Here is a 24922-nt window from a genome sequence, read left to right on the forward strand (position 1 = left end):
AAAAGAGAAACACAACTGAGTGTGAAAACAGTTTTTGCTTATTTTAGAGCTATGCGAATAAATTGTTAATGTGTATTCTTTAAAGTATTCTTAATTAAAATATGAAATGGAACTAAAACAAACACATTAAAAGCACGTTAAAACACATTTGAACATGCGTCACTATTTTTTTTTTTTACTTTCGTATTTTTATTTGTAGAAAAAAGACAAAAGGGACAATACATATTAATGAGCATTTTCCACAAATGTAAATATGCCCGATTATAGGCTAATTTCCATCTGCAGACCCCCAAGCAAAGCCTCTGAGGGCAGATTTATATTGCATGTATAGTGTGTGTGTAATGAAATCATATCTGTCTGAAAAAGGGGATGTGATGAAGACAAACAGGTCCGTGAAACTACACACTCATTGAGCCGTTTCATCATCTCGCGCTCCTCTTTCCATTTGTTCAGCAAATCCGCCGTTTTCCTGCAGTTTAGTCCTGACTCGGCGTGTGTTTCTCTCGGCGGCGAGGCTGAACGCTTGCTGAATCAGCAGAATCGACGTGTGTGTGTGTGTGTGTGTGTGTGTTCTCTTAAGAGGCTGGATCTGCTCTGATCTAAAGATCTCTGAGGGTTCAGAGAAACACGTGTGCTGTGAATCCAGATCAGATCCACCCACAATGCATCACTCTCCAGAGTCGCCTACTGTATTTGTAAGTACAGGAGACTGAGTGCAGATGCTATACTGTAAAAAAAAATATTGATGGTTTAACTTAAAAAAGTAAGTAACCTGGGTTGCCTTAAAATTTTAAGTTGATTGAACTGGAAAAAGTGAGTTAATACAATGAAGGAGATTAATTTAATCATCAGAAACTCAAAATAATAAGTTATCTCAACTAAATAAATTAGTTAAGTTGATTTGACAAAAGAAAAAAATGTTGTGATTACTACACTGTAAAAAATATTGTTGGTTTAACTTAAAAAAGTAAGTAACCTGGTTGACTTAAAATTTTAAGTTCATTGAACTGGAAAAAGTGAGTTAATACAATGAAGGAGATTAATTTAATCATCAGAAACTCAAAATAATAAGTTATCTCAACTACATAAATTAGTTAAGTTGATTTGACAAAAGAAAAAAATGTTGTGATTACTACACTGTAAAAAATATTGTTGGTTTAACTTAAAAAAGTAAGTAACCTGGTTGACTTAAAATTTTAAGTTGATTGAACTGGAAAAAGTGAGTTAATACAATGAAGGAGATTAATTTAACCATCAGAAACTCAAAATAATAAGTTATCTCAACTAAATAAATTAGTTAAGTTGATTTGACAAAAGAAAAAAATGTTGTGATTACTACACTGTAAAAAATATTGTTGGTTTAACTTAAAAAAGTAAGTAACCTGGGTTGCCTTAAAATGTTAAGTTGATTGAACTGGAAAAAGTGAGTTAATACAATGAAGGAGATTAATTTAATCATCAGAAACTCAAAATAATAAGTTATCTCAACTAAATAAATTATTGTAAAGTTGATTTGACAAAAGAAAATATGTTGTGATAACAAATCTTGAAAATATATGTTTTACTGGAAAACGGTACTGTCAGAATTTGGCCTTTTTTACAACAAGGGTTAACAGTGCAGAAACAACGCAACCTCACCCTTCACGAGTGGACACAAAGTTTTCAAAAACATTTAAAAAAATATTACTGACCTCAATCTTTTGCATATCAGTGTACACCACAACATGGTGCATTTACAGACTTTATACATTTTAATATCATGTAGGATACCGAATTTCAGTGTTTGAGTGTCTTCCTCGCGCGTCAGGACCTCCATTACTCCCCGAGACAAGCGGAAACCCACAAACGCTGACAGCATTTAACCGCCCTCATGACAGTGTGATATTATCATTTCGTGCTTCATTGAAGACGGATCAGAGCATGAACATCTGACATATTGCACTCTATACAAGGATACATAAAAGGCTGAACATTTACTCATTTAAGCCATCATACATCAGTAAGAATGACTTTTCTTTTCCTCATGCACAGCTATTACAGGATTTCAGAAGCCTGCTAATATACTCAGAGAACAAAAAAAATTGTACCTTTAGAGGTACAACAGCTTGTCCTGGAGCAGAACCTTTAAAAAAGGACATATTTGTAGTACCAATACATTACTACCTTACTAGGTTTTATCTTTTTGTGGTAAAAAGGTACGAAAATGTCCTTTTTTTAAAAGGGATACTCCACTTTTTTGGAAATAGGCTCATTTTACCACTCCCCCAGAGTTAAACATTTGGGTTTTACCGTTTTCGAATCCATTCAGCCGATTTTTTTTATATATATATATATTTAGAAGAATAGCAGTAACCAGACAGTTTCTGGTCTCATTGACTTCCATAGTATATATTTTTTCCTATATGGAAGTCAATGAGACCAGATACTGTCTGGTTACTGATATTCTTCTATATATCAGAAAATCGCCTGAATGCATTCGGAAACGGTAAAACTCAAATGTTTAACTCTGGGGGAGTGGTAAAATGAGCCTATTTCCAAAAAAAGGTGGAGTATCCCTTTAAGGTTGTCCAGGACAATCTGTTGTCTCTGTACAGTTTTTGCATCATGCTTTTTGGAGCTCAGCATTTTAGAAATCTTCTTTAGTGAAGAGAGAAATGAATCCTTTTGATTGTCATGACGACAGCGTCCTTCAGTGTGTTGTTAGCCTCTTCACATATAATAAATCTGCATTGCCTCAAGCAGCGCTTAAAAACACTCAATGTATACTTCATAACATACTAAATCTAATTATCCTTGATCTTTTGAAATAAAAGTGTCTGATGCACAATGGAAACAGGAAAGAAACAAGAAAAACTCGATGATGATGATGTCAGAAACCGAATCACATTTACATAATCAACACCTATTATGAATTCAGCAACTTCATGGTGAAGTAATAAAAGAAACAATACACCAGAAGAGTAATAAAAACTACAAAATCAATTAAAGGATAAAAATAACGATATAAAAGAGACTTATATTGTGAACACAGACACCCTATGGGACTGTGAATATAAATAAATAAATCATCTAGAAGATCTAGTCCTTGATTCATGTTGTTTTTTCACATTATAGCCGATTTTATAGATTTCAGCATCAAATAAACGCAATCAGCATTCATGGCAGCATCTAGACGCGCATTAAAAACCTATTAATGCACGAATAAAACATAAATGACGCAAGCGCTTGAAGAGCTGGCACTGGAGCATTATGAGATAATCAGTGGGAATTACACTTATTCAGACCTAAAAGCTCTTATGGCCGTTATTGCAGTGCTATAATTACTCTCAGACCCAGTAATTAAAGCTCTCGATACGAGGCTTTTCGGAAACACAAACACATCCTTCATCCATCGTTGTAGTTTAATAACTCACACTTTGAACATATCTCTATATGTGGATGTGTGTGGGCACGTCTGTGGGCCGTAAACCTCATCCGCACGCTTCATATTTACATACAGCACATTTTTAGCACATGTGCAGAGATTTAAGATGAAGAGAGACTGCCGGCCTCTTCAAAACACTGACAAACTCAAGATGGATCGGAGAATAAATGCGTCAAGTACGTCTTATGAATCATCAGCCATCTGAAGAGAAAAACGGCATCGACGCCTCAAAAGCCTCGATTCCCTCTCTCTGGCGCTCGGATGTCGCCGGTCGCTGGTGAAGGTGACTTATTAGCCTCCCACGCGTAACAAGACTGCAATCTAATCCTGCGGGAGCATCTGTGGAGATCGGCCAGGGTGCGCAGCGGGCGACCGATCACAGATGTGATGTAATGTGCACAGAATCACTTCGGCTCGTACATCCATCCATTACACATATCGCTCTCTCATTACAGCTCATTTTCCTTAATGTCTCTCACTAATCAGGTTAACATCTATCATCCTGGTGGCACGCAGCATATTTCTCCATAAGACGCATTTGCAGGCGTCCTTGAGTTGCTTTAACGTATCCAGAAGGTCATTTGTGGTCCCAGTTGGAGCTGGTAATTGGTTTGAGCTGGGCAACTATCTCGACCTTAAACTGGTTTGATCTGACATTTCTTGAAGTCTAAGCTGGACATTTATTGTCTGGACCATCTCAGACCAGCAATAAACCAGCTTTACCACCTTAAATTGATATGATTATGCCGGCCCGCATTTGGTACTTGTGTAATCGACACCATGTTGTCGTCGTGGGCTTTCAAAAGACCATCTTTTATGTTCCACAGTAGAAAGAAAGTTTGTAACAACATGAAGTTGAGTTCATTTTTAAAAAGTTTTCTTTTCGTTTTAAAATGGTTTACATGGTAAACCACTTAAGTAAGCATGTTGCCACGTAAACCATTTTATGATTTAAGGGTTAATAGTATTGGTTGTGTTATGATCTTTATTTCATAATCATTTGATTTGAATCACTGAACTCATATAGAAGCCAATTTCTGAATTCAATTTACTTAAGCAATTATAGCATCAATTTCCTTGAAAAGCAAGTTATTTGTAACTTCTACAATATAATCCAAATAATTACTTTTTTAACACACATAGATTAAGAATCAGTCTATGAATCTCAACAATGGTGACAATTATAAAGAATGTTGCTGTGCATTCTGGGTGCCACCAATCAAAACTCATTAATGGCTCCCATCATGCCTTGCTGCATGAATAAATAATGAGATTATGTTCAGAGGTGATCTGTTTGTCACCATTGTTGAGATTCATATGCTAATTCTTGATGTCAGTATGTGCCTACCTGAAATACTTTAAGATGTTTTTTTAATTGATTTGATCATTTGCTTTTTATTGAAAAGGTTAAAAATGGCATCCTCTAGCTACTGTAATCCATAAGGTTAATTTAATTCAGAATTTCTCTCTGTGAGATAGGCCAACTAATGTTTATGTTGTATCAGATCACCTTTTCTATTTGTTCATCTGGCTGTTATAACTCATGTACTGCAGCCAAACAAAATGGGCCAACTAAACTAAGAGAGGCATTAAGATCATAGTGTCGATTACAATCTTCAGCAGATCGTCTGGTCGAGTGCTCATTAGGGTCATTGGAGATGTTTTAAATGCATCTGATCAATAACACACTGAATGGAGACGTGTAGTTTCAGTTCTGTCAGCGGCCCGGCCTCAGATTCATGCGTGATAGGACAGAAAGTCATTACAAAGATGTTTATGTGCCCACATTGACGTCTGGCACAGAAGACCCAGTCGAACAGAGAGAACGGTCACATCTATCAAAGCCACACACACGCTTCTCATTGAGGTAATGAAACAGAGGCCGACTTCAAGGGCTGATAATGAAACTTCATTAGTGAAAAATTGAACGATTCTCCCGAATCTATTTTCTGCGGCCTGCAACAGAAGAGCAGGGCGTCCTTCCTTCTTTCACCGAACTTTATTAGCTCAGACGGGCTTCTAATGTTGATGACGTGTGCATCTGCAAAACACACATATATGCATAAGAAATACTCAGATTTGGGAAGTTCATACATGCAGTGCTCTTGTGTTTCTTTAGAGCTCCTTTCATTTGTCTCTCAGTGGGACGTGTTGGTCTCCAGCTGATGAATGTGAGTGGAAAGGTCAGTGTAAACTCTCTGATACGCTTTTAATGAAAAATCCAACAATCCTCCACTGATTCTGGACACACCAACACAAAAAACATTATTAAAACCACGCTTGCCTAATTAATCAGTTACAATGTGAACCATAACTCTTCAGCTAACCTCTATACACAAATATCGACTAATACGTAATTAATTTGTACTTCTAAATATATGTATATATATATATATATATATATATATATATATTCTTTTTGTTTTTTTACTAATAAACCTTAACTGAAATACTATATAAAAAAACAAACATTTTATTTCAGTTAGTAGTGAAACGTTTCTCATTTTCATTTTGTTTTACTTGATGTAGGCCTACTAAAATAACTAATAAAGTCAAGTCGTTAATAAACTTAACAATGAAAATATTAAATATTAAATTAACATCTAACTAAAAATATTAATAAAAACTATAATAGTATCTAAATGGCACTAAAATAATAACCCTGAGCTAAAACCATAAAACACATTTTCATTCATTTAAATAAATAAACATTAAAATAAAAAATAAAAAAACATATTTTGTAACTTATACTTATTTCATTTCATCTGCCAAGTCAACATTTCTCATTTTAGCTTACTTTAAGGTCATAACTAAAACTTAAAAGAACATAGACATATTAATTTAAGAATGACATAAACATAACAAAATTGCTAAAAAAAATGAAAACAAAAAATATAATAATTTAATAAAAAAAATATTAATAAAAAATATAATATAATAAATAAATATAATAAAATCTGATTAAACATTTTGTCAAAACTTCTCATAACAATGCTATATTAATAGCTGGCCAAAATCTTTATCCAATGATGAACATATATTGAATATTAATTGCATGTTTCCTGGATTGGTGCTCCAATTATTTGGTGGTAAAACATCTTGACCAATGAAGAAACATGCAGTTGACTAAAATCTGAAAAGCCACTGGAGTTTTCCTGTCATGAACTGTAAATATCCTCAACACCCGCCTCATTCCTCTCGTCTCTAAAGAAACTTCATGCAAAGGTCACAGAGGACGAGGAATGAACTGTCTGACATCAAAGCTCTTAAAACGCCAGTATGGGTTATTAACGTAAGACCCGACCTGAAGTCTGACAGATTAACTCGAAGAACATTGTTATTAAAAACTAGAACTCCATGAACAAATTAGTTGGAAAATGTGTAACCTGAAGAAAAAATTATGACATTGATATTTTCTTTTTCGACAAAAAAACCCCATGACTTTACAAATCTGCTGTCAGCAAGATTAATTTAATTATTATTTTTCTTCTCATTCTTGAATTTCATTTAAATGTATTTTTGTAGCATCGTGCATATTGTTCCAAAGCAGCTTTATGAATTACAGTCTCACAAACCCGTCAGCAATCAAACCGAAGATGAATGAGGCATAGAGAAATCAACCTTGAGATGTTGACGAGGGTAAAAACCTTGAGAAGAAGCAACATTCAGCTTTTGTTCAGATCCTCCTCGGGTCCAACAAAAGACGGAGGAAAAATATGAATGTGTATAATACGCATTACTTCATTCACAAATCGGACGCAAGACCCACACAGTATCTCAGAGCACCATCATCAAAACCTCTTCTCTAAAGCTGAAGAGGATTATTTAGAAGATAATGAAGTTCATCAGGAAGTCAAAGTGCCTATAAATAGAGAGAGATCAGTGTTGTTGCTCTCGGTGGGCGTCCTGAACAAAACCAGCCTCAATAATCAATGATGAAGAATCCTGAAGAGTCAAACACTTCATGCCAGAAACAAACATCTGATGGTCACAAAACAGCACCTGGAGGCTTCACAGCAAAATCCCCAGTGTTAAATTAACACTGAGATGGTGAATTAACCTATATAAACTCTGAGCAGAGTGTTAAATGAACACTGAAGCAGATAATTAAGTGAATAATTGAGTGATGATTGAGTATTATTGAAGACACCTGATGATAACAAGCAGAAGCACTGAAGGTGAAGGTGATTTATTCTTATAGCACTTTATATAGCTTGTTTCCAAGCAGGTTCACCTTAATAAACTGGAAACACCGTCAATATCATCAGTAAGCAGCATGAGATAGTTATTATTATTCAGCTCAAGTTAGTTCAATATTGATAAGATTCAGTACAATCACAGAGTCAAAGTTCATTAATTAAAAAACAGATCACTTCAGCAATGAAGCAGCTCGACAGAAAACGTGTCAGTATTCAGCTCAATTCAATCCAAATGTAGTTTTCATCCGACAGTGTCAGTGAAGTTCATCATCAATCGTGATACTGAATACTGATTCTCTTTTAAATAAGCTGAGGATTTATCAAGATAAATTTGTGACAAAATCAAAAAAGTTTTAAAGGGAATGAAAGAAAAGAGCGAAAGCCCGGACGGACTCAACAATGTGCATTTTTGTAATTAAAGCAATATTTGTGATACATTCAGTGTATTCGGGAGAAGTTGAGTGCCAATGTTTGCTTATTTTCTATGATTTATTAACCAGAGACAGAAATCTGATCAGAGATATGACTGTATGTTTCTGCGAGGCGTTCTCACATCCTCTCGGCTCCTCAAGAGAGTCCAGATTATGGGAACCAAACTGATGAGTGAAAACCCAGATATATCTGCTTCTCGGGAGCTTTAACACACATCAACCCTCAAATCTCAACAGTGGTTTTTGGCGTTCTCATGGTGCACGTAAAAATGCTCAGGATGCCACTGTGCTACATGAGGAGCTGTTTATTAAGCGATCTGCGATCTCTCTTTAAGATGGGATAAGATATGAACTGAGTTACTTTGCATATTAATGCAATGATGGAATCTGCTTACATTTAAATTTACTGTAAATCTTTTCATTGTACCGTGCATTTCAAACACATGGCTGTTTGGCAGAGAAGATATTCAATCATGCTGATGTTTTAAAGAGATAGAGAGACTAGTTCAGTGTCTCAATGGTGAGAGGAAGTGAGGTGACACTTAGAAAGTTTTTACAAGATTTGTCAGATGATGTGGCTCCCTCACCTGGCCAAAGAGAGAAAACGCATCTGAATGCAAAACAGTGTGTCAGTATTTTACTTTGATTATCAAAGATTAGTTTTAAGGAATAACAACATTGACTGCAGGGGGACTTAAGGGAAAATTAAAAAAAAAAATACACATCCGTTCTGTTGCTATACAAACATTTCTGATTTCTATTAGAATGATTTCTGAAGGATCATGTGATGAGGACTGGAGTAATGATGGTGAAAAGTCAGATTTTATCACTGAAATAAATTGTATTTTATTGTGTTATTATTTTAAATTGTTATAATACTTCATAATATTACTGTTTTACTGTATTTTGGAGCAAATCAATACAGGTCAATTGGTCAATGCAGCAGAATATACTTGTGAACGGTATACTATGTAAATCCCCCTATTCTTAACATTTCTCATGTAAAGACACGTATTATGAGCAATAATCATCAGTTTAATTTAATCAAGAGTGTGTTTGTCTTACCGTGTTGAAGCTCATCAGATCAACAGCACCAAATGACTGACTGTTTTAACACACGCACTTTAGCTCTACAGTGAAGGACTTTGTGTGGTTAACACTGTTTATTAATAAACACCCAGCGACGGAAATATCACTGTCCACTCCCTGAACAAGAGAACAACATTACTGAACTAAAACTAACTAAAGAAAACTGATGATCTTTTCCTTCTCTGTAAGTTGAAGATGAATAATTGTGAAGATGAACGATAGTGATTTCCAGGTGAGGATCATCAAGGTGGATGTCAGTCGCAGGAGATGGTGACCTCTGGTGGCAGTTTGAGGGACTGAACGAGCACAGATGAGACGAGATGTGTCTGACTGCAGAACTATATACGGGACAGCAGCTTCAGATCGAACAGAGCTGACGATCAACTAAAGCCTGCTTTATACCAGAGATGGTCTTATTATTGGGAGAGACCAGGATCTGTGGAATCACTAAAGAAGAAAACTCAAATTTTAGTCACCATTATGGAGATCAGTGTTTGCTTTAGTTGGGCAGTTGACCTTTACATAGTTAACTTTAGATTTTGTTTGTCTACTGTACATGAGTTATGACAGCCAGATGAACAAAGAGAAAAGGTGATCTGTTGGTGTTGGTTATGTTATAACATAATCATTATTTCACAACCATATGACCTGAAACACTTAACTCAAATAGCACTGATCTCTGATTAGAATGTACATTGGTCATTAGAGAATCAAAGTGATTCAACCATATAAATTCCAGGTTGTTCAATATAATGTAAATTATTTCTTAAAAGTTGTTCTGATAAAATAAAATTAAAAAATATTTTTTTTCAGGCACACACAGACATGTAGATTCAGTGTGTGAATCTCAACAATGGTGACAAAAATAATATTCCGATTAGGAAAATGAGATTTCTAAGACAATTCAGATCATAATTTATTCATACTGATCTTCAGAATGTACACAAACACAGAAGTATCATACAGAGAGTTTTTTTTTTTAAATTTTGTCTTCGAGTCTTTAAACAAGAAGTGGTTTCATATCACAACATTTAACAAGAATAGAATTTGCAGCATTTCAAAAACACAACTCATTCTGAAGATCACAATCATAAAGATAAAGCAATGGATGTTATTTCTCACAAATCCATTTTCTCATTGCGGAGCATGGGATGTCATTCCAGTTGTTCAGGACAAGTTTTGCTGGATTCAGTTCAATACAATCCTCATTTCCATTCGCGTTATTCGGTTCATTACTTTCCCAAAACCTGAATGAAATCCAATCAAATTCAGTTTCTGAGCTCTTAATGCATGTACTCACTCATTCTATACAAATAAATATGCTTCTAAAAACTAATGCAAAAATAAACAGTGATTGTCTGAGCGTTTCATCACTTACCCTTGATTCAGTGTTGAATTATCCACCCATTTCATGATCCCCTCAGTCTCAATGTCAGACAAACCAATCCACACACTCTCCTTGAATGAAGATATGAACCTCTGTGTGTGAATAAAAACATTAAACAGTGAGAATCATCATTACATTTAAGATCTTTATTAAGATAAAGACAATTACCAGCATTAAAATAAATGTTCAACAGCAAGAATAAATAAAACATGAGAGACGTATTGTAGCATTTATTTTCCGAGCCGCGTCAAAACATAAAACATACTGTTGTTTCTTTGTACGTATGACAAAATATATTTAAGTATGTACATTTACAATGGAATTACCGTAAACTAGATATATTTGCCTCTAATCTCACCTGCTTCTCTACAGTGTTGACAATGACCAGATCAGCTCCTCGATCTCTGCAGTACTGTCTGCTCTCAGACCAGCTCTTCAACTCACTGGACATGAAAAACCAGCCATTTCCTTTCAATAAACATAAACAATTGTATATATTAATTATGTTGTAAAGTGCAAATATACATATGAATCCATTTGTACTGACCTTGTTCTTTCAACTTCCTAAGTTCAGTCTCTAACTCCAGTTTCTTCTGATTCAAAGCATCAAAACTTCCCTTTAATTGACTTTTCTCAGCAGTGAGATCATTGACTCTGGTCTCCAACTCCAGTTTCTTCTGATTCAAAGCATCAAAACTTCCCTTTAATTGACTTTTCTCAGCAGTGAGATCATTGACTCTGGTCTCTAACTCCAGTTTCTTCTGATTCAAAGCATCAAAACTTCCCTTTAATTGACTTTTCTCAGCAGTGAGATCATTGACTCTGGTCTCTAACTCCAGTTTCTTCTGATTCAAAGCATCAAAACTTCCCTTTAATTGACTTTTCTCAGCAGTGAGATCATTGACTCTGGTCTCCAACTCCAGTTTCTTCTGATTCAAAGCATCAAAACTTCCCTTTAATTGACTTTTCTCGGCAGTGAGATCATTGACTCTGGTCTCTAACTTCAGTTTCTTCTGATTCAAAGCATCAAAACTTCCCTTTAATTGACTTTTCTCAGCAGTGAGATCATTGACTCTGGTCTCTAACTCCAGTTTCGTCTGACTCAAAGAGTTGAAGTTGTTCTTCAGTTGGTCTTTTTCAGTCATTAGATCAGTGTAATTGTCCTGTAAGCTGTTGATAGTGTGATTGAACTCTTCAACGGTGTTCTTTAACAGGTCTCTCTCTGCTGTGATGATGATGTACAGTGTGATGAAGACCAGCAGAAGAACACAAATGAGCCCGAAACACACTGTCATCAACACCAAACACCTGCTTCCTTCTGACAAACAGAGACAAAACACACCGATATCAGTTAACGACAATTCACGCCATATAGAAATACGTTTCAAATCAAACCTTTTAGGACCCTTGTCTTTAGATAATGCAGATAGAGGTTTATTTTAAAAGACAAACATTGCTACACAGTAAAATATCCAAATAAGAACATAGTGAAAATTTTTTTAATAATAATTCCCTGTTAATAAATTAAATATTAAAGCATAACCACTTTCAAATGTTTTTTTTTTTCCCAAGAAAAATATGCCATTGTACGTGTCAGCATAAACAACACCATTTTTGACACCAAGTAATTTTCTGCTTACTGTGCTTTTCATCTTTTCCTTCATCCTGGCCCTTACTCTGTGTTGGAGCTCCAAATGTGTCCTCAATATCTCTGCGTTCAACATTTTGATAAATGTCCTCTGCATCCATTATTCACGTGTCGGACAGTACGTCTTCACAGATGAGGTGTGGTCCTCAGAATGATGACTACTGCTTTTGCAATAGTGCTCACCATAAAGAGGAAATGGTTATACTTCACACTGCATAGTAGGGCTGGGCGATATATCGCACAATATTGTTATGCGCATCTAATCAGTAAAGCCGATTCCCTCATTAGCAGTAAATCACCTTCACATGCTTTCAAATGGACGATATGATGCAGATATGAGTGTTAAATTAACACTCAAGAGTGTTAAAGTTAATGAGATAATTAAGTGATTAATTGAGTGATGATTGAGCATTATTGAAGACACCTGATAATAACAAGCAGAATCGCTGAAGGAGAAAATCTAAAATTGTAAGCCACCGTTATGGAGATCAGTGTCTGCTTTAGTTGGGCTCTTGACCCTTATATTATTAACTTTAGATTTTGTTTGGCTGTTGATTCTTTATAGTTATAATTTCCAGAATAACAAATAAAACAAGTGATCAAATGGTGTTAGTTATATCATGAGAATCATCATTTGAACTTTATGTTTGTGATTTTTGCTGTTGGTTACAGTATAACTGTGATTCTGCATACATATCCATATAATATAAAAAGTTTTTTTTTAAATCTCTCTTTTAGGCACACACAGACCTCAAGATTCAGTCAATGCATCTCAACAATGGTGACAAGCAGAATATTCAATTAGGAAAAGTAAATTACATAGACATTTCGGATCAAAATGTATTCATACCGCAATGCATGATGGGAGACATTAATGAGTTGTGAATGGTGGCAACGAGGATTATTATTGTCACCATTGTTGAGATTCACAGGCTGATTATTTATGTCTGTGTTTCTAAATAAATGAATTTGTTAGTGATTTGACCAGAACATTATTTTATTAAATGTTTTGGACAAGAAAAATACAGATTATCATATGCAGTAGAACCACTAACAAGTTAAACCAAATCATCTGAATAAGTTTAATTTTTCAGATCACATCATGATTATGTCAAAACATAACCAACACTATCAAATCACACTTTTTTCTGTCTTTTATAGACAGGTCATCAGTTATATAATGCCCTAAGTAACTCTCTCTCTCTCTCTCTCTCAGAGAGAGAGAGAGAGAGAGAGAGAGAGAGAGAGAGAGAGAGAGAGAGAGAGAGAGAGAGAGAGAGAGACTCCTGATGTCTTTTCCTGTTATTCAACAGAAATCCTGCACAGCTCTGTTTTACTTTCAGTTTCACAAAAAAAAAAAAAACAGAAGGAACACACACATGGATAAGGTAACACAGCTAATATCAAAGTAATATTGTTTAAATAGTTCTCAGTGGATTTTATTATTTGTGCAGTAAATCTTCACTCATTTGTAGAAGCGGCTGATGATGTCACTGAATTATGTTTAGGGGGTTATGGTGTTGAATTGTTCTCGCCGCGAATTGTTCCAGATTTTCCAGGTCGACGCCTCTGCTTTTCTTGGCTTGTGCCTTTATTACATTATTTAGTTTTTTTTTTTTCTTTGCTTTGTCAGTTTTTAGAATAAGTTTGTTACAACATTTAGGCATTACATAAAAATGGTTGAACAAGTTCTCATAATATGCAGTTTTTCCTGAGGAGGAGATTGTCATATGTACACTAATTTATATTGACATTTATATATTGACATTTATTTTTATTAAAGAGGAATAGCCCCTTGAGATGAGCCATCTCGTTTTCGAGGGGGTCCTCGTTTCTAGATAAAAAAAAATTTGACCTGCAATTTACAATAATCATCATCAAAACATGAACTAAGGATTTTGAGCAAGAGACTGGCTTTTGCAGGTAATAGATGGTGTTTTGCTATTTGTACGGATTGTTTTGAGAAATGCACTTTCTGTTTTGCAAATGTTGAGGATGATTCGAGAAATGTACCAAAGCGACTGTAAATTCAAAACAACTGTAATGTGGAGAGACGTTTACATCATAGTCATTACAGGTATGTATCTGATTGTTTATTGGTTGTTGCAGGTGATGACAGTCATAATGGCTCTTCCTCTGATATTTCTGATCATGATTCACGGTAAGTGACTGATGTTACAGCAACACTTCACTTTTATATTCACTGATCCTGTCATGATTCTGCCATCACATCGCTTATTTTTCCTAGTCTTGTGGCAGGATCATGGCAGAACCATGTTTTCTGTGTAAGCACATGGCCATTTGTTTGGGCTGTGTGCTTGCGTTGTCTTGTCTCATAACCCCGCCCCCTTGTTATCCTTGTTTAGTCATTATTGCCCTGTTAGTGTCAGCTGTTTCCCTCATTAGTTTCTCCCTATTTAATCCTCTTGTGTTTGCTGTCCTGTGTCGGTACATTGTCTTCCTTACCTTGTCAAACCTCGTGTGAGTCTAGCTGTAAGTTCTCTGTTGATCATCTTGTAAGAAGTGTGTATCTAGTCTTGTCTGTGAGTTTATTATCGGAGTCTTAGTTTAGTGTTTGCTACCTGTTCTTGTTTTGCCCCATCGTGGGTTTTGTTTTCTGTTTTTGTCATTAATAAAACCTTATTTTGAGTTACTTGCTGTCTGCAATTGGGTTCATCCTTCCAACTCATGACAGAATGTACCGACCAAAATCGAACCCAGCAGACGTGCAGTCCTTGTCCGCTTGCCTTCAGCCTTCTGACCCGGAACTGTGGTGGCGCTCAGCTATTGCCGACAGTGCCAATGGCAAGCTTCCTTTCCCTCCCCAGGGTGAGTTGACCCTAAAGAGGTACGCCCAGGTCATTGAGGAGAGAAGGTTTCTCTTACCAGAGTCCCTGGTCAACCGCTACCTCGTCGCTGGTCTCAAGGTCCTCCCTCCCCTTGCTGAACGAGAGAGTTTGGTCCGCCGTCCATTTCGCAGCATGGTGGACTACCTGTCTCGTAAGGAACAGCTAGGTTCCACTGGATCTTCACCTCCTGCCACTCTTCCAATCATCCCCGAGGGTCACGTGTTAGCTGTCGTGACACTTGAGGACCAAGCTTCTTCCACCCTGACTCCCAAACCACCACCCGTGTTCGTCAGCCCCCGTGGAAAGCGTGGAAGACGTTTGTCGTGGGAGTCCGCGTCGGAGTCATCCTCCACGGAGTCCCCCTTGCCTGCGGTGGTCTTCCCAGCGCCTGCTTCGTCTCCCTCTTTGCCCCCCTTACCATTCTCTGGCCTGGCTACGGACTCAGCTCCACGACCCAGAAGGAAGAGGAGGAGGAAGAAGGGAGCCTCTTGTCCTCCAGCAGGCGCCGTCCCAGAGCCCGCTCCAGCAGGCGCCGTCCCAGAGCCCGCTCCAGCAGGCGCCGTCCCAGAGCCCGCTCCAGCAGGCGCCGTCCCAGAGTCTACAGTTGTGAGTGCTGCAGAGAGGGAGGCGGTCGATTCTGCTGCTGAGGCTGTTATTCGCTCTATTTCAGCTAATCAGGAGATACCGATTGTTATTGCTGCAAGAGCCCTGTCCAAATACCTGTCTCGTCTTGCCCAGATCTTGGAAGTCCCTGTCTTGTCCCCAGACCCTGTGCCAAGAGCTGTAGAGAGCACTGCTCCCAAGCCAGCAGCAGAGAGGGCAATTACCAAGTCTACTGCAGCGAACGATGTGTCTGAGTCTGCTATGGAGAGCGCTGGTTCTGAAACAGAATCCGAGAGCCCAGCATTGCCTTTCAACACTCCCCGGTCACCTGCAACATCCCCAGTCATGTGTCCTGATGTGTCCCCTGCTGTTCCCCCGGTCTGGTTTCCTGTTTCTTCACCCTCTGTGCCCCTGTGCGTTTCCCCGGTCACCCCTGTCACCACATCACCCCGGACTGTCTCCCCTAAGACTGTGCCTCATGTGTCCACATCCAAGTCTGCCCGGATTCCTCGCCCTCAGCCCTCGTCCCGTAAGCCCAAGACCCCTAGTCCACCCATCCACCCTGGACCTCCTCCTATGAACTCCTTTGTTCCCCCGCCCCCCCTCCCGTGTTTGTTATTTTTATTGTGTCACCCGAACCCGGTTATAGTTTTTTCATGTTTGCCAATGTTGATGTTTGCTATGTTCTGTTGGTTTTTGTCTATGTCTCGTTCTGTCTTGTCTTGTGCTTAGTGTCCATTTGAGGAGCGTCTGGTAGCCGCTCCTTAAGGTGGGGGTTCTGTCATGATTCTGCCATCACATCGCTTATTTTTCCTAGTCTTGTGGCAGGATCATGGCAGAACCATGTTTTCTGTGTAAGCACATGGCCATTTGTTTGGGCTGTGTGCTTGCGTTGTCTTGTCTCATAACCCCGCCCCCTTGTTATCCTTGTTTAGTCATTATTGCCCTGTTAGTGTCAGCTGTTTCCCTCATTAGTTTCTCCCTATTTAATCCTCTTGTGTTTGCTGTCCTGTGTCGGTACATTGTCTTCCTTACCTTGTCAAACCTCGTGTGAGTCTAGCTGTAAGTTCTCTGTTGATCATCTTGTAAGAAGTGTGTATCTAGTCTTGTCTGTGAGTTTATTATCGGAGTCTTAGTTTAGTGTTTGCTACCTGTTCTTGTTTTGCCCCATCGTGGGTTTTGTTTTCTGTTTTTGTCATTAATAAAACCTTATTTTGAGTTACTTGCTGTCTGCAATTGGGTTCATCCTTCCAACTCATGACAGATCCATACATACACTGATACACTATTAGCTCACTGTGATCTCACATTGTGATCACTGAGATCAACGTGTTGACTGGGCATATAATATATAAAACATTAATATATTTTTGTTCAGTAAGGATGTACTTACAGATTATCATATGCAGTAGAGAAATTTGCCTCGTGGCAAATATCATGTATCACCCTCCGCTCATCTTCTTACTTTAGTCAGTAGACTTATTGCAGTAATTGTAGAAGCGACTGCTAATGTCTTTATCATGAATCTGTTTCAGGGGGTCAGAGTGATGAAATACTGATTCTAACACTATAAGGGTAATACTTCAACTGTACATCAGCTCTGACCACTGGAGAATTCATATTGAGTTCTGACTGCACTTCATTTTATGTTCATTTCACTTTCATTTTAGTATTTTGGGTTTATATAGTATATAAAAGCGCCTTTTCCACAAAATCAGGGTGACTGATAAAACAACATGGATGACTTCTGTGTTTCAGGGGTTTCTAGTGTTGATTGGGGTGTGAGTTACAGTCCTCCACACATCTGTGCACTAAACGACTCAACAGTGATAATGAACTGCACTTATACATACCCTACTGGATATAAGATCGAGAAAGTGTTCTGGACCAAAACACTGGTAATGGATAATGAAGAGCTTCCAGATCTGTCTAATGACCCTGAATACAGTCAGAGGCTTCAGTATCTGGGAGATAAACAGCAGGACTGCACCGTCAGACTGAGTCATGTGACACTGAAGGATTCACACATGTACTATTTCAGATTCACCACTGATAAAGACAAATGGACTGGTGATTCAGGAGTGACTCTTACTGTCACAGGTGACTTTGATGAGGTTTATCTCTTCTTCTGTGCATTATGTTGAATAATAATCAGTGTGTGACAGCAGCACTAGATATAATGTGTGTGTTGTGTTCAGATCTTCAGGTGGAGTCTCCTGAGAGAGTGACAGAGGGAGATTCAGTCAGTCTGACATGTAAAAGCAGCTGCGCTCTGACTGACAGAGCAACATTCATCTGGTACAGAAACTCACTGAAGATATTAACTGAGAGTAAATTCAGGAACACACTCATCCTCAATCCAGTCAGAAGAGAGGATTCAGGCAGATATAGCTGTGCTGTAGACGGACACACACACGTCTCTCCTGATGTTCTCCTCAATGTCATGTGTGAGTACAGATTCATTTGTTCTTTTTTTAAATTAGGAGATTGTGTTTGAATGAGATGATTTGAGGTTGTTTATTATTTTCCTTTTTAGACCCACCAAAGAGCGTCTCAGTGTCCATCAGTCCATCTGGTGTAATAGTGGAGGGAGATTCAGTGACTCTGAAGTGCATCAGTGACTCAAACCCTCCTGCTGTGAACTTCAGGTGGTTTAAGGAGAATGAAAGCTCAGCTGTTGGATCTGGACAGAGTTTCAGTGCACTACAGAGTGGACGCTTCTACTGTCAGGCTCACAATCAACATGGATCTCAGAGATCAGACGCTGTAACTGTCACAGGTAAGCCCCATATAACTTTCTTCAGTCTGGACTGTTAATCCGAGCTGATAAAGTTTCCATCTTTCAGTCCATCACAGATCCGGATGGCATCAAGTTTTTGGGATCACAGTGGAATGTGGAGCAATATTCATCCTCGTCATCATCCTTATCATCGTCATCCTGTTTATAATGTGAGAACCACAAACAACTTTGATAATATTAATATAGCCGTCCATGTGCTGTTAATTTCTGTCATTTTTTCTTTCAGAAAGAAACGAAGGAGTGTTAAAAATGAAAATATCACAGTGAAAGAGGTAAATCATCCAAAGACGACGTTACTTTTTTTAAAAAAAAGCAGAAAATCAATCGATCATCTGTTACTCAAACGAGTCGATTAAAATAAATAAATAAATATTGTGCTATAAATTTAGCTTATATAGACTTCTCTATTTTCTGATGTAAATCCTTCTATCTCTCCAATAGATCTCTGAACCCAATGAAGACAAATATACAGCTCTTGTATTAAGAACCAATCCTGAGCTCTGTGGGCGGAGCCACATATGATTGACAGGGACTGATCCTCATTTGTTCCCTTTAACCCTTTGTGAGCTATTGTGTGCTATAGACTTATGTAATGTATGTTTAATTGTGTAATCTTACATATATAATACTCTTTTTCAGTATTTTAGGCTCAAGCTTAGAACGCAAAAATATACTTATCAGTATTTGAATTAAGTTTTTATGTGTTTTCAAGTTTTGCCCGCACAACGTGTTGAATATTTACGATTTGCGATCGGCGTCCGAGCCGATCCGGTCACATTTAACACGCCCCACACCACGAGAAAATCTGATAATCTGTCATCAAGGTAATCGGGACTTCACTTAGGATCTTCAGAAGGAGAAAAATCGGCCAGAATATTTAGAGGACATTAAAGGGCACCGATTATGGAAATTTGAAAATTATCTCTCATGTAGTGTGTAACATAGATCTTAGTGAACAAAAACATCCTGCAAAGTTTTATATATGAATGTTTAATGTAAAAAAAATAAAATGTTATTATCTCTCAAATGTATTGGCAATGAGACAGTCCCTTTGGGACTGAACCAGATGATATTAATTTGCACGGACAGGGCTGAATTGCTTTTTAATTACTGATAGTGTTCAGCTGTTGTCTTGGCTTTCCATGCCTTTTTTGCACCTCCCTTTCTTCGGGAGTTCAATACTTTTTCCCTGTGTCATTTCACATTATTTCACATTACTTAATTTTTGAACTTCTTTGTTTTGGTTGCTTTGGGTTGTTTTTACCAACATCTGGTAAAAATTGAATGTCAAGAGCACCTTTGGAAATATATTTTCTGAGAAAATGGTGGTGTGTTCAATACTTATTTCATACGCGGTATAATAAACAGATACAAAAGAATGAAATATGAAATAAAAACAAAAATACAGTTTACTCTAATAATAATAATGGTTTTTAACCATTTTATTCAGAGTGAAACCAACTCAAAAGCAGTTTTTTACAGACACTCAATATCAGAATAATAGTCATGAGGTTTAGTGTCTCAGATCACCCTCATTCACAGCGTGAGAAACAGGATGTTCTTAGTTTAATTTAGCAATGAGAAAATAATGACAATTAAACATTTCTCTTCTAAAATAAATTTATATATCTGATGGCAGTTTTTTTTAAATACAGAAACCGCAATCAGAAATTATACATTCACAATAAGAATGATTCATAGACCATCAATCATAGAAAAAGCACAACAAGACTGAAACTTATTTCTCACAAATACATCTCATATTCGCATAGCATGGCGCATCATTCCAGTTGTTCACAGGGTCTCTTCCAGGATGCACTTCAATACAGTCCTCATCTCCACCAAAGTTATTCGGCTCACCTCGGTACCAAAACCTTAATAAAGTGTGTCTGATTTTCAGTTATTCAGGACCCCAGATCAGTTCAACGAAAGTTTTTATGCATTCAGAAAACAACAAGCTATTCATCATAAAAGAGCCGACAATATTCACAGCATCACCAGGGAACAATCTCGGCTAACGTACTGGCAAAGTTATGAACAATCATTCTTCCAGTAATATGTTTGTTCAACGTTATCTGTTATTTAGTAATGTTCTCAAAAGGTTAGCACAAAAAACAATGTGTTTGTTTGTATATATATTTTTTAAATGTTTTAAATGGGAGAAAATATTTTTAAAAAACATTATTTTTGGAACATCCTTTAAACATTAGAATGACGACAAACTTCAGACGAATAAGGTCGTGTTGCTCTTTTAAAATAACATCCTTGAAAAATGGGAACGTTTTGTTGGCTGTCCCATTATTCATGTGTTAAATGTAATATTTTCAAACACTTTCAAAACAATGTTCATGTAATCACAACATACTGTCATTAGTATTTGATGAATGTTCTGATAATGTTGGCAGAAAACATTATTCAAACAACATTCTTTGGATGTGCTTTACATATTTTCTGGATTAAAGGCAGCCGCTGTAAAATCCCCTGTGTTTCATTAACAGTTTGACCGATTCAACAGAGTTAATGTTTAAATTCACTAAAGGAAAGAGGAACACAGAGTTGAAGTCACCATTGTGCTGATCAGTGTTTCCTGCAGTTGGGTTCTTGAACATTAATATAGCTGTGTTTAATTTGTAATGTATTAGTTTTTTATTCTGGCAGTAGAATCAGCCTGTAGAGACACTCAATTACTGTGTCGATAAAAACATGAGACGAAATATCTTCAGATGAAGATGCCTTCAACCCTCCTGTTACCCTCAAACCTGATAACACTTTTTACCCTCTGGGGTCAATTTGACCCCAGCAATTTGAACCTCCACAATATATATATATATATATTTTTTTTACAAAGGTTTGTCTCAGTTAATTTATGTCTTTGTTAACTACTGAAGTAACATTTTATGTTGACATCCACCCACCACCCCCCACCTAACCCCTTATACATCCAGAATACCCATTGCACGACTATGGACAAATTTACAAATCAACATAAATTCTTCCTGATTTGACCTAAAATTGGAAAAGTATAAATATATCTGGTGTTTATATCTGTTTTATTTGTTTTATAATATTTCTAAGTATAGATTTTTGTAATCTATAATATTTGGAAAGAAAAACTATTGATTTTATCAAGGATAGTAACACGAATTATGTTTGGGGTCAATCTCACAAAAATAATGTTTTCTCGTCCTCCATGGCACGGGAAACATCAAAGTTCTCACAAAAATGATGTTTTCCCCTCCCAAATGCACGGGAAAGAATTATTAGTTATCTTGAGAATTATGTCACATGTCATGTGAACTACTAGTAGTTCTCGCAATATATGGTTATGTTTGGTTGGAGTCCTAAAACAGAGGGACATTTTTTTGAAAATGATATTGAATATGTAAAATTACAATGAACATTATAAATTCCAATTATAACAAGTTATAATGACCTCAATATAACAACCAAAACAAATGTGTGTGAAATTTTAATATTTTTTCTGTTTTATTATACATCTAAAAGAGCCTGGGGTCAAATTGATCCCAAGGAACACCGATGTTACAAAATTTGTACAGGACTTTGAAAAAATATTAGCAGGTTAATTTTATGTTTACAGAGTTGTCCCCATTAAATTAGGAAAAGTCATTAAATTTGACGCAAAATAAAAAATAAAATTGTGTTTTTACAGATGTTAAATATTGAATGGGGTCAGATTGACCCCAAGGATAATAGGAGGGTTAATGTTATGTTGAAAATCAGGAAATGGACTGATTCTTTATTAATGCAGAAATACCTTCAAATGCTGAAAGAAACAAAGAATGGTAAATGGTAAACCCCTGTTTCCTCTGCTGAGATCTTCAGATTTAATGTATATTTTTAATGAGAATTGAAAGGATTAAACAAATGCATCGAAGTGTTTCTCTGTGAGTGTTTTATCACTTACCCTTGATTCAGATGTGAATTATCCACCCATTTCATGATCCCCTCAGTCTCAGAGTCTGACAAACCAATCCACGCACTGAACCACGCATCCTTGAATAATGAAGTTATGAAGCTCTGTGTGTGAATAAAAACAGGAATAAGTGTGATTCAGTAACACGTTTTTAGTCATTAAAATGTTAACACAATAGTACATATTTTACCATTATTTTTTTGACATTATAGGGGAAGCTGAGGTTCCCTGTCTTAAATTAATGCCCATAAGTGTGATTCCTCTCATTAATAAACAGTCACTCACACAATCTCACCTGCTTCTCTTCAGTGTCGATAATGACCAGATCAGCTCCTCGATCTCTGCAGTACTGTCTGCTCTCAGACCAGGTCATCCTCTCACTGGATATGAAAAACCGGTCCTTTCCTTTAAGTAAACACAAACACTTTGGTCAGTATTTGTGGTGTAAAGTGCAAATAAAACATATACATACATGTGTACAAACCTTGTGTAGATAAGTTCCTTAGTTCAACCTCTAACTCCAGTTTCGTCTGATTCAAAGACTCAAAACATCCCTGTAATTGACTTTTCTCAGCACTGAGATTACTGATTCTGGTCTCTAACTCAAGTTTCGTCTGATTCAAAGACTCAAAACATCCCTGTAATTGACTTTTCTCAGCACTGAGATTACTGATTCTTGTCTCTAACTCCAGTTTCGTCTGATTCAAAGACTCAAAACATCCCTGTAATTGACTTTTCTCAGCAGTGAGATCATTGACTCTGGTCTCCAGTTCCAGTTTCGTCTGACTCAAAGCATCAAAACTTTTCTGTAACTGACTTTTCTCAGCAGTGAGATCATTGACTCTGGTCTCTAACTCCAGTTTCGTCTGATTCAAAGCATCACAACTTTTCTGTAACTGACTTTTCTCAGCACTGAGATCATTGACTCTGGTCTCCAGTTCCAGTTTCGTCTGACTCAAAGAGTTGAAGTTGTTCTTCAGTTGGTCTTTTTCAGTCATTAGATCGGTGTAATTGTCCTGTAAGCTGTTGATAGTCTGATTGAACTCTTCAACGGTGTTCTTGTAACTCTTTAACAGGTCTCTGTCTGCTGTGATGATGATGAACAGTGTGATGAAGACCAACAGAACAACACAAATGATCCCGAGACACACTGTCATCAACACCAAACAGCTTCCTCCTGAAAAACAGAGACAAAACACACACAGATATCAGTAAATAACAGTTCACTCTATAGTAAAAGATATAACCGGAATCAAGATTCGATAGAGTTTTCTTCTGAATCCTCTTTTATAAATGACAATCATAAGAAATTAATATATGGTAAAATATGAAAAAAAATCTGTTTTAATTCATTTGATGCAAACATTGACGTATTGTACTTGGAGAACAATCATTGAAATCATTTTCTCAATTCCTCAAACATTATCACCACCATCACTTCTTCAGAATAAACTTTGTACTTACTGCACTTTTGAGCTTTTCCTTCATCCTGGTGGTTATTTGGTGTTTGAGGTCCAGTTGTATCCTCAGCATCTCTTCTTTGAAAATTGACATAGAGGTCTGATTCCATTACGTGCACTTTCCTACAGTTACAGTGCAGTGTGTGTTCACAGATGAGCTTTGGTCTCTAGAATGAGTGTCGTTCGTTGAACAGTAGTGACCTGACCATTTATGCGGAAACCATGCAAAATGAGGTCTTAACCTGTTAAGCTTCAACCACACTTTTGAAAAATCCCCAGAAATGACAAAACAGATACAGTTCATGAACCTGTCGCACTAAAAGCACAAGTACACTCTTAGAAAAAAGGGTTCTAGATATGTAGCATAGGGTTTTTTACTCAACTCCAAAGGACATTTTATGCTAAAAAAGGTTCAATAATTACAAGAAAGAACACTTTTGACACAAAGGTTATTTAAAGGCTATTATTCATTCATATATTACATTATTCCGCAACATTTTGTAGTTGTAATTAAATTATTGTTCATTAAACTGTTTAAACCCATTTTAATCATGCAGATTTTTGGAGGATAAAAACTGAAATGGCACTCTTCGTGTGATATTGATTAATTACATTTTTTTAACCCCCATTTCTTCAATTTTGTGATCATTCACACTCATTGCATTTTAGGGGTTCCAAATATGTAGCGCTTTAGAACCTTTTAAGGTTCTATGTAGAACCTTTTCTTCTCAGAGTGTATGATCTCTTTTGAAAGCTTACACCTGGTAGTTTATTGTAAATGTAGAATTAATTATTGTCATAATGACACTTTTTTTTTTAAATGGCTTCAAAGTTTTGTAAAGTTATTAGAAATTTATTTTTATGAAACATCTTCATGAAAATAAAATTGAAGCTGGCCCTGTAGCAGTCTAGAAATGCACTCCAGCCAAAGCCATATGCGTGACCATTTTATATTTCATTGAATATCTCATTCACTTTAACACACTTGAGTGTTAATTTAACACTTATATCGTCCATCTGAAAGCAGGTGAAGGTGATTTACTACTAATCAAGGAACTGGCTTTACTGATTAGATGCGCATAACAATATTGAGCGATA

General features: G+C 36.8%; 4 protein-coding genes across 8 annotated transcripts; 2 read left to right on the top strand and 2 right to left on the bottom strand.

The window, feature by feature from the left end:
* Positions 1 to 10199: 10199 nt before the first annotated feature.
* Positions 10200 to 12279, bottom strand: LOC120459915 (CD209 antigen-like protein C). Of its 3 annotated transcripts, XM_089132762.1 has the most exons (6): positions 12171 to 12279; positions 11680 to 11848; positions 11078 to 11133; positions 10889 to 10998; positions 10522 to 10622; positions 10200 to 10390 (listed from the first exon to the last, which is right to left on the bottom strand). In XM_089132762.1, exons 1-6 carry the CDS (start codon positions 12277 to 12279, stop codon positions 10255 to 10257), a joined length of 681 nt encoding a protein of 226 aa, XP_088988888.1. In that variant the 3' UTR covers positions 10200 to 10254. The 3 variants fall into 3 exon arrangements, with proteins under 3 accessions (XP_088988888.1, XP_088988887.1, XP_088988886.1); XM_089132761.1 differs by lacking the exon at positions 11078 to 11133 and having other exon boundaries at positions 10208 to 10390; positions 10889 to 11003; positions 11629 to 11848; XM_089132760.1 differs by having other exon boundaries at positions 10208 to 10390; positions 11078 to 11848.
* Positions 12280 to 13465: 1186 nt separating this feature from the next.
* LOC120459949 (B-cell receptor CD22) lies at positions 13466 to 19375 on the top strand. The gene is made up of 8 exons (XM_089132755.1): positions 13466 to 13566; positions 14288 to 14339; positions 17389 to 17730; positions 17829 to 18077; positions 18167 to 18409; positions 18477 to 18579; positions 18657 to 18702; positions 18872 to 19375. The coding sequence occupies exons 1-8, from the start codon at positions 13468 to 13470 to the stop codon at positions 18950 to 18952; spliced, it is 1215 nt and encodes a 404-aa protein (XP_088988881.1). The 5' UTR covers positions 13466 to 13467; the 3' UTR covers positions 18953 to 19375.
* LOC148978452 (uncharacterized) lies at positions 14418 to 16398 on the top strand. The gene is made up of 2 exons (XM_089132623.1): positions 14418 to 16272; positions 16363 to 16398. Exons 1-2 carry the CDS (start codon positions 14875 to 14877, stop codon positions 16396 to 16398), a joined length of 1434 nt encoding a protein of 477 aa, XP_088988749.1. The 5' UTR covers positions 14418 to 14874.
* Positions 19376 to 19838: 463 nt separating the features above from the next.
* Positions 19839 to 24039, bottom strand: LOC148978453 (uncharacterized). 3 transcript variants are annotated; one of them, XM_089132756.1, is made up of 5 exons: positions 23829 to 24038; positions 22849 to 23541; positions 22660 to 22769; positions 22356 to 22468; positions 19839 to 20319 (listed from the first exon to the last, which is right to left on the bottom strand). In XM_089132756.1, the coding sequence occupies exons 1-5, from the start codon at positions 23932 to 23934 to the stop codon at positions 20169 to 20171; spliced, it is 1173 nt and encodes a 390-aa protein (XP_088988882.1). In that variant the 5' UTR covers positions 23935 to 24038; the 3' UTR covers positions 19839 to 20168. The 3 variants fall into 3 exon arrangements, with proteins under 3 accessions (XP_088988882.1, XP_088988883.1, XP_088988885.1); XM_089132757.1 differs by having other exon boundaries at positions 19839 to 20304; positions 23829 to 24032; XM_089132759.1 differs by lacking the exon at positions 19839 to 20319 and adding an exon at positions 21893 to 22214 and having other exon boundaries at positions 23829 to 24039.
* Between the last annotated feature and the right edge of the window lie 883 nt (positions 24040 to 24922).

The sequence above is a fragment of the Pimephales promelas genome, chromosome 6, assembly GCF_988280905.1.
Source record: "Pimephales promelas chromosome 6, fPimPro1.hap1.1, whole genome shotgun sequence".
In the NCBI taxonomy this organism is placed as follows: domain Eukaryota; kingdom Metazoa; phylum Chordata; class Actinopteri; order Cypriniformes; family Leuciscidae; genus Pimephales; species Pimephales promelas.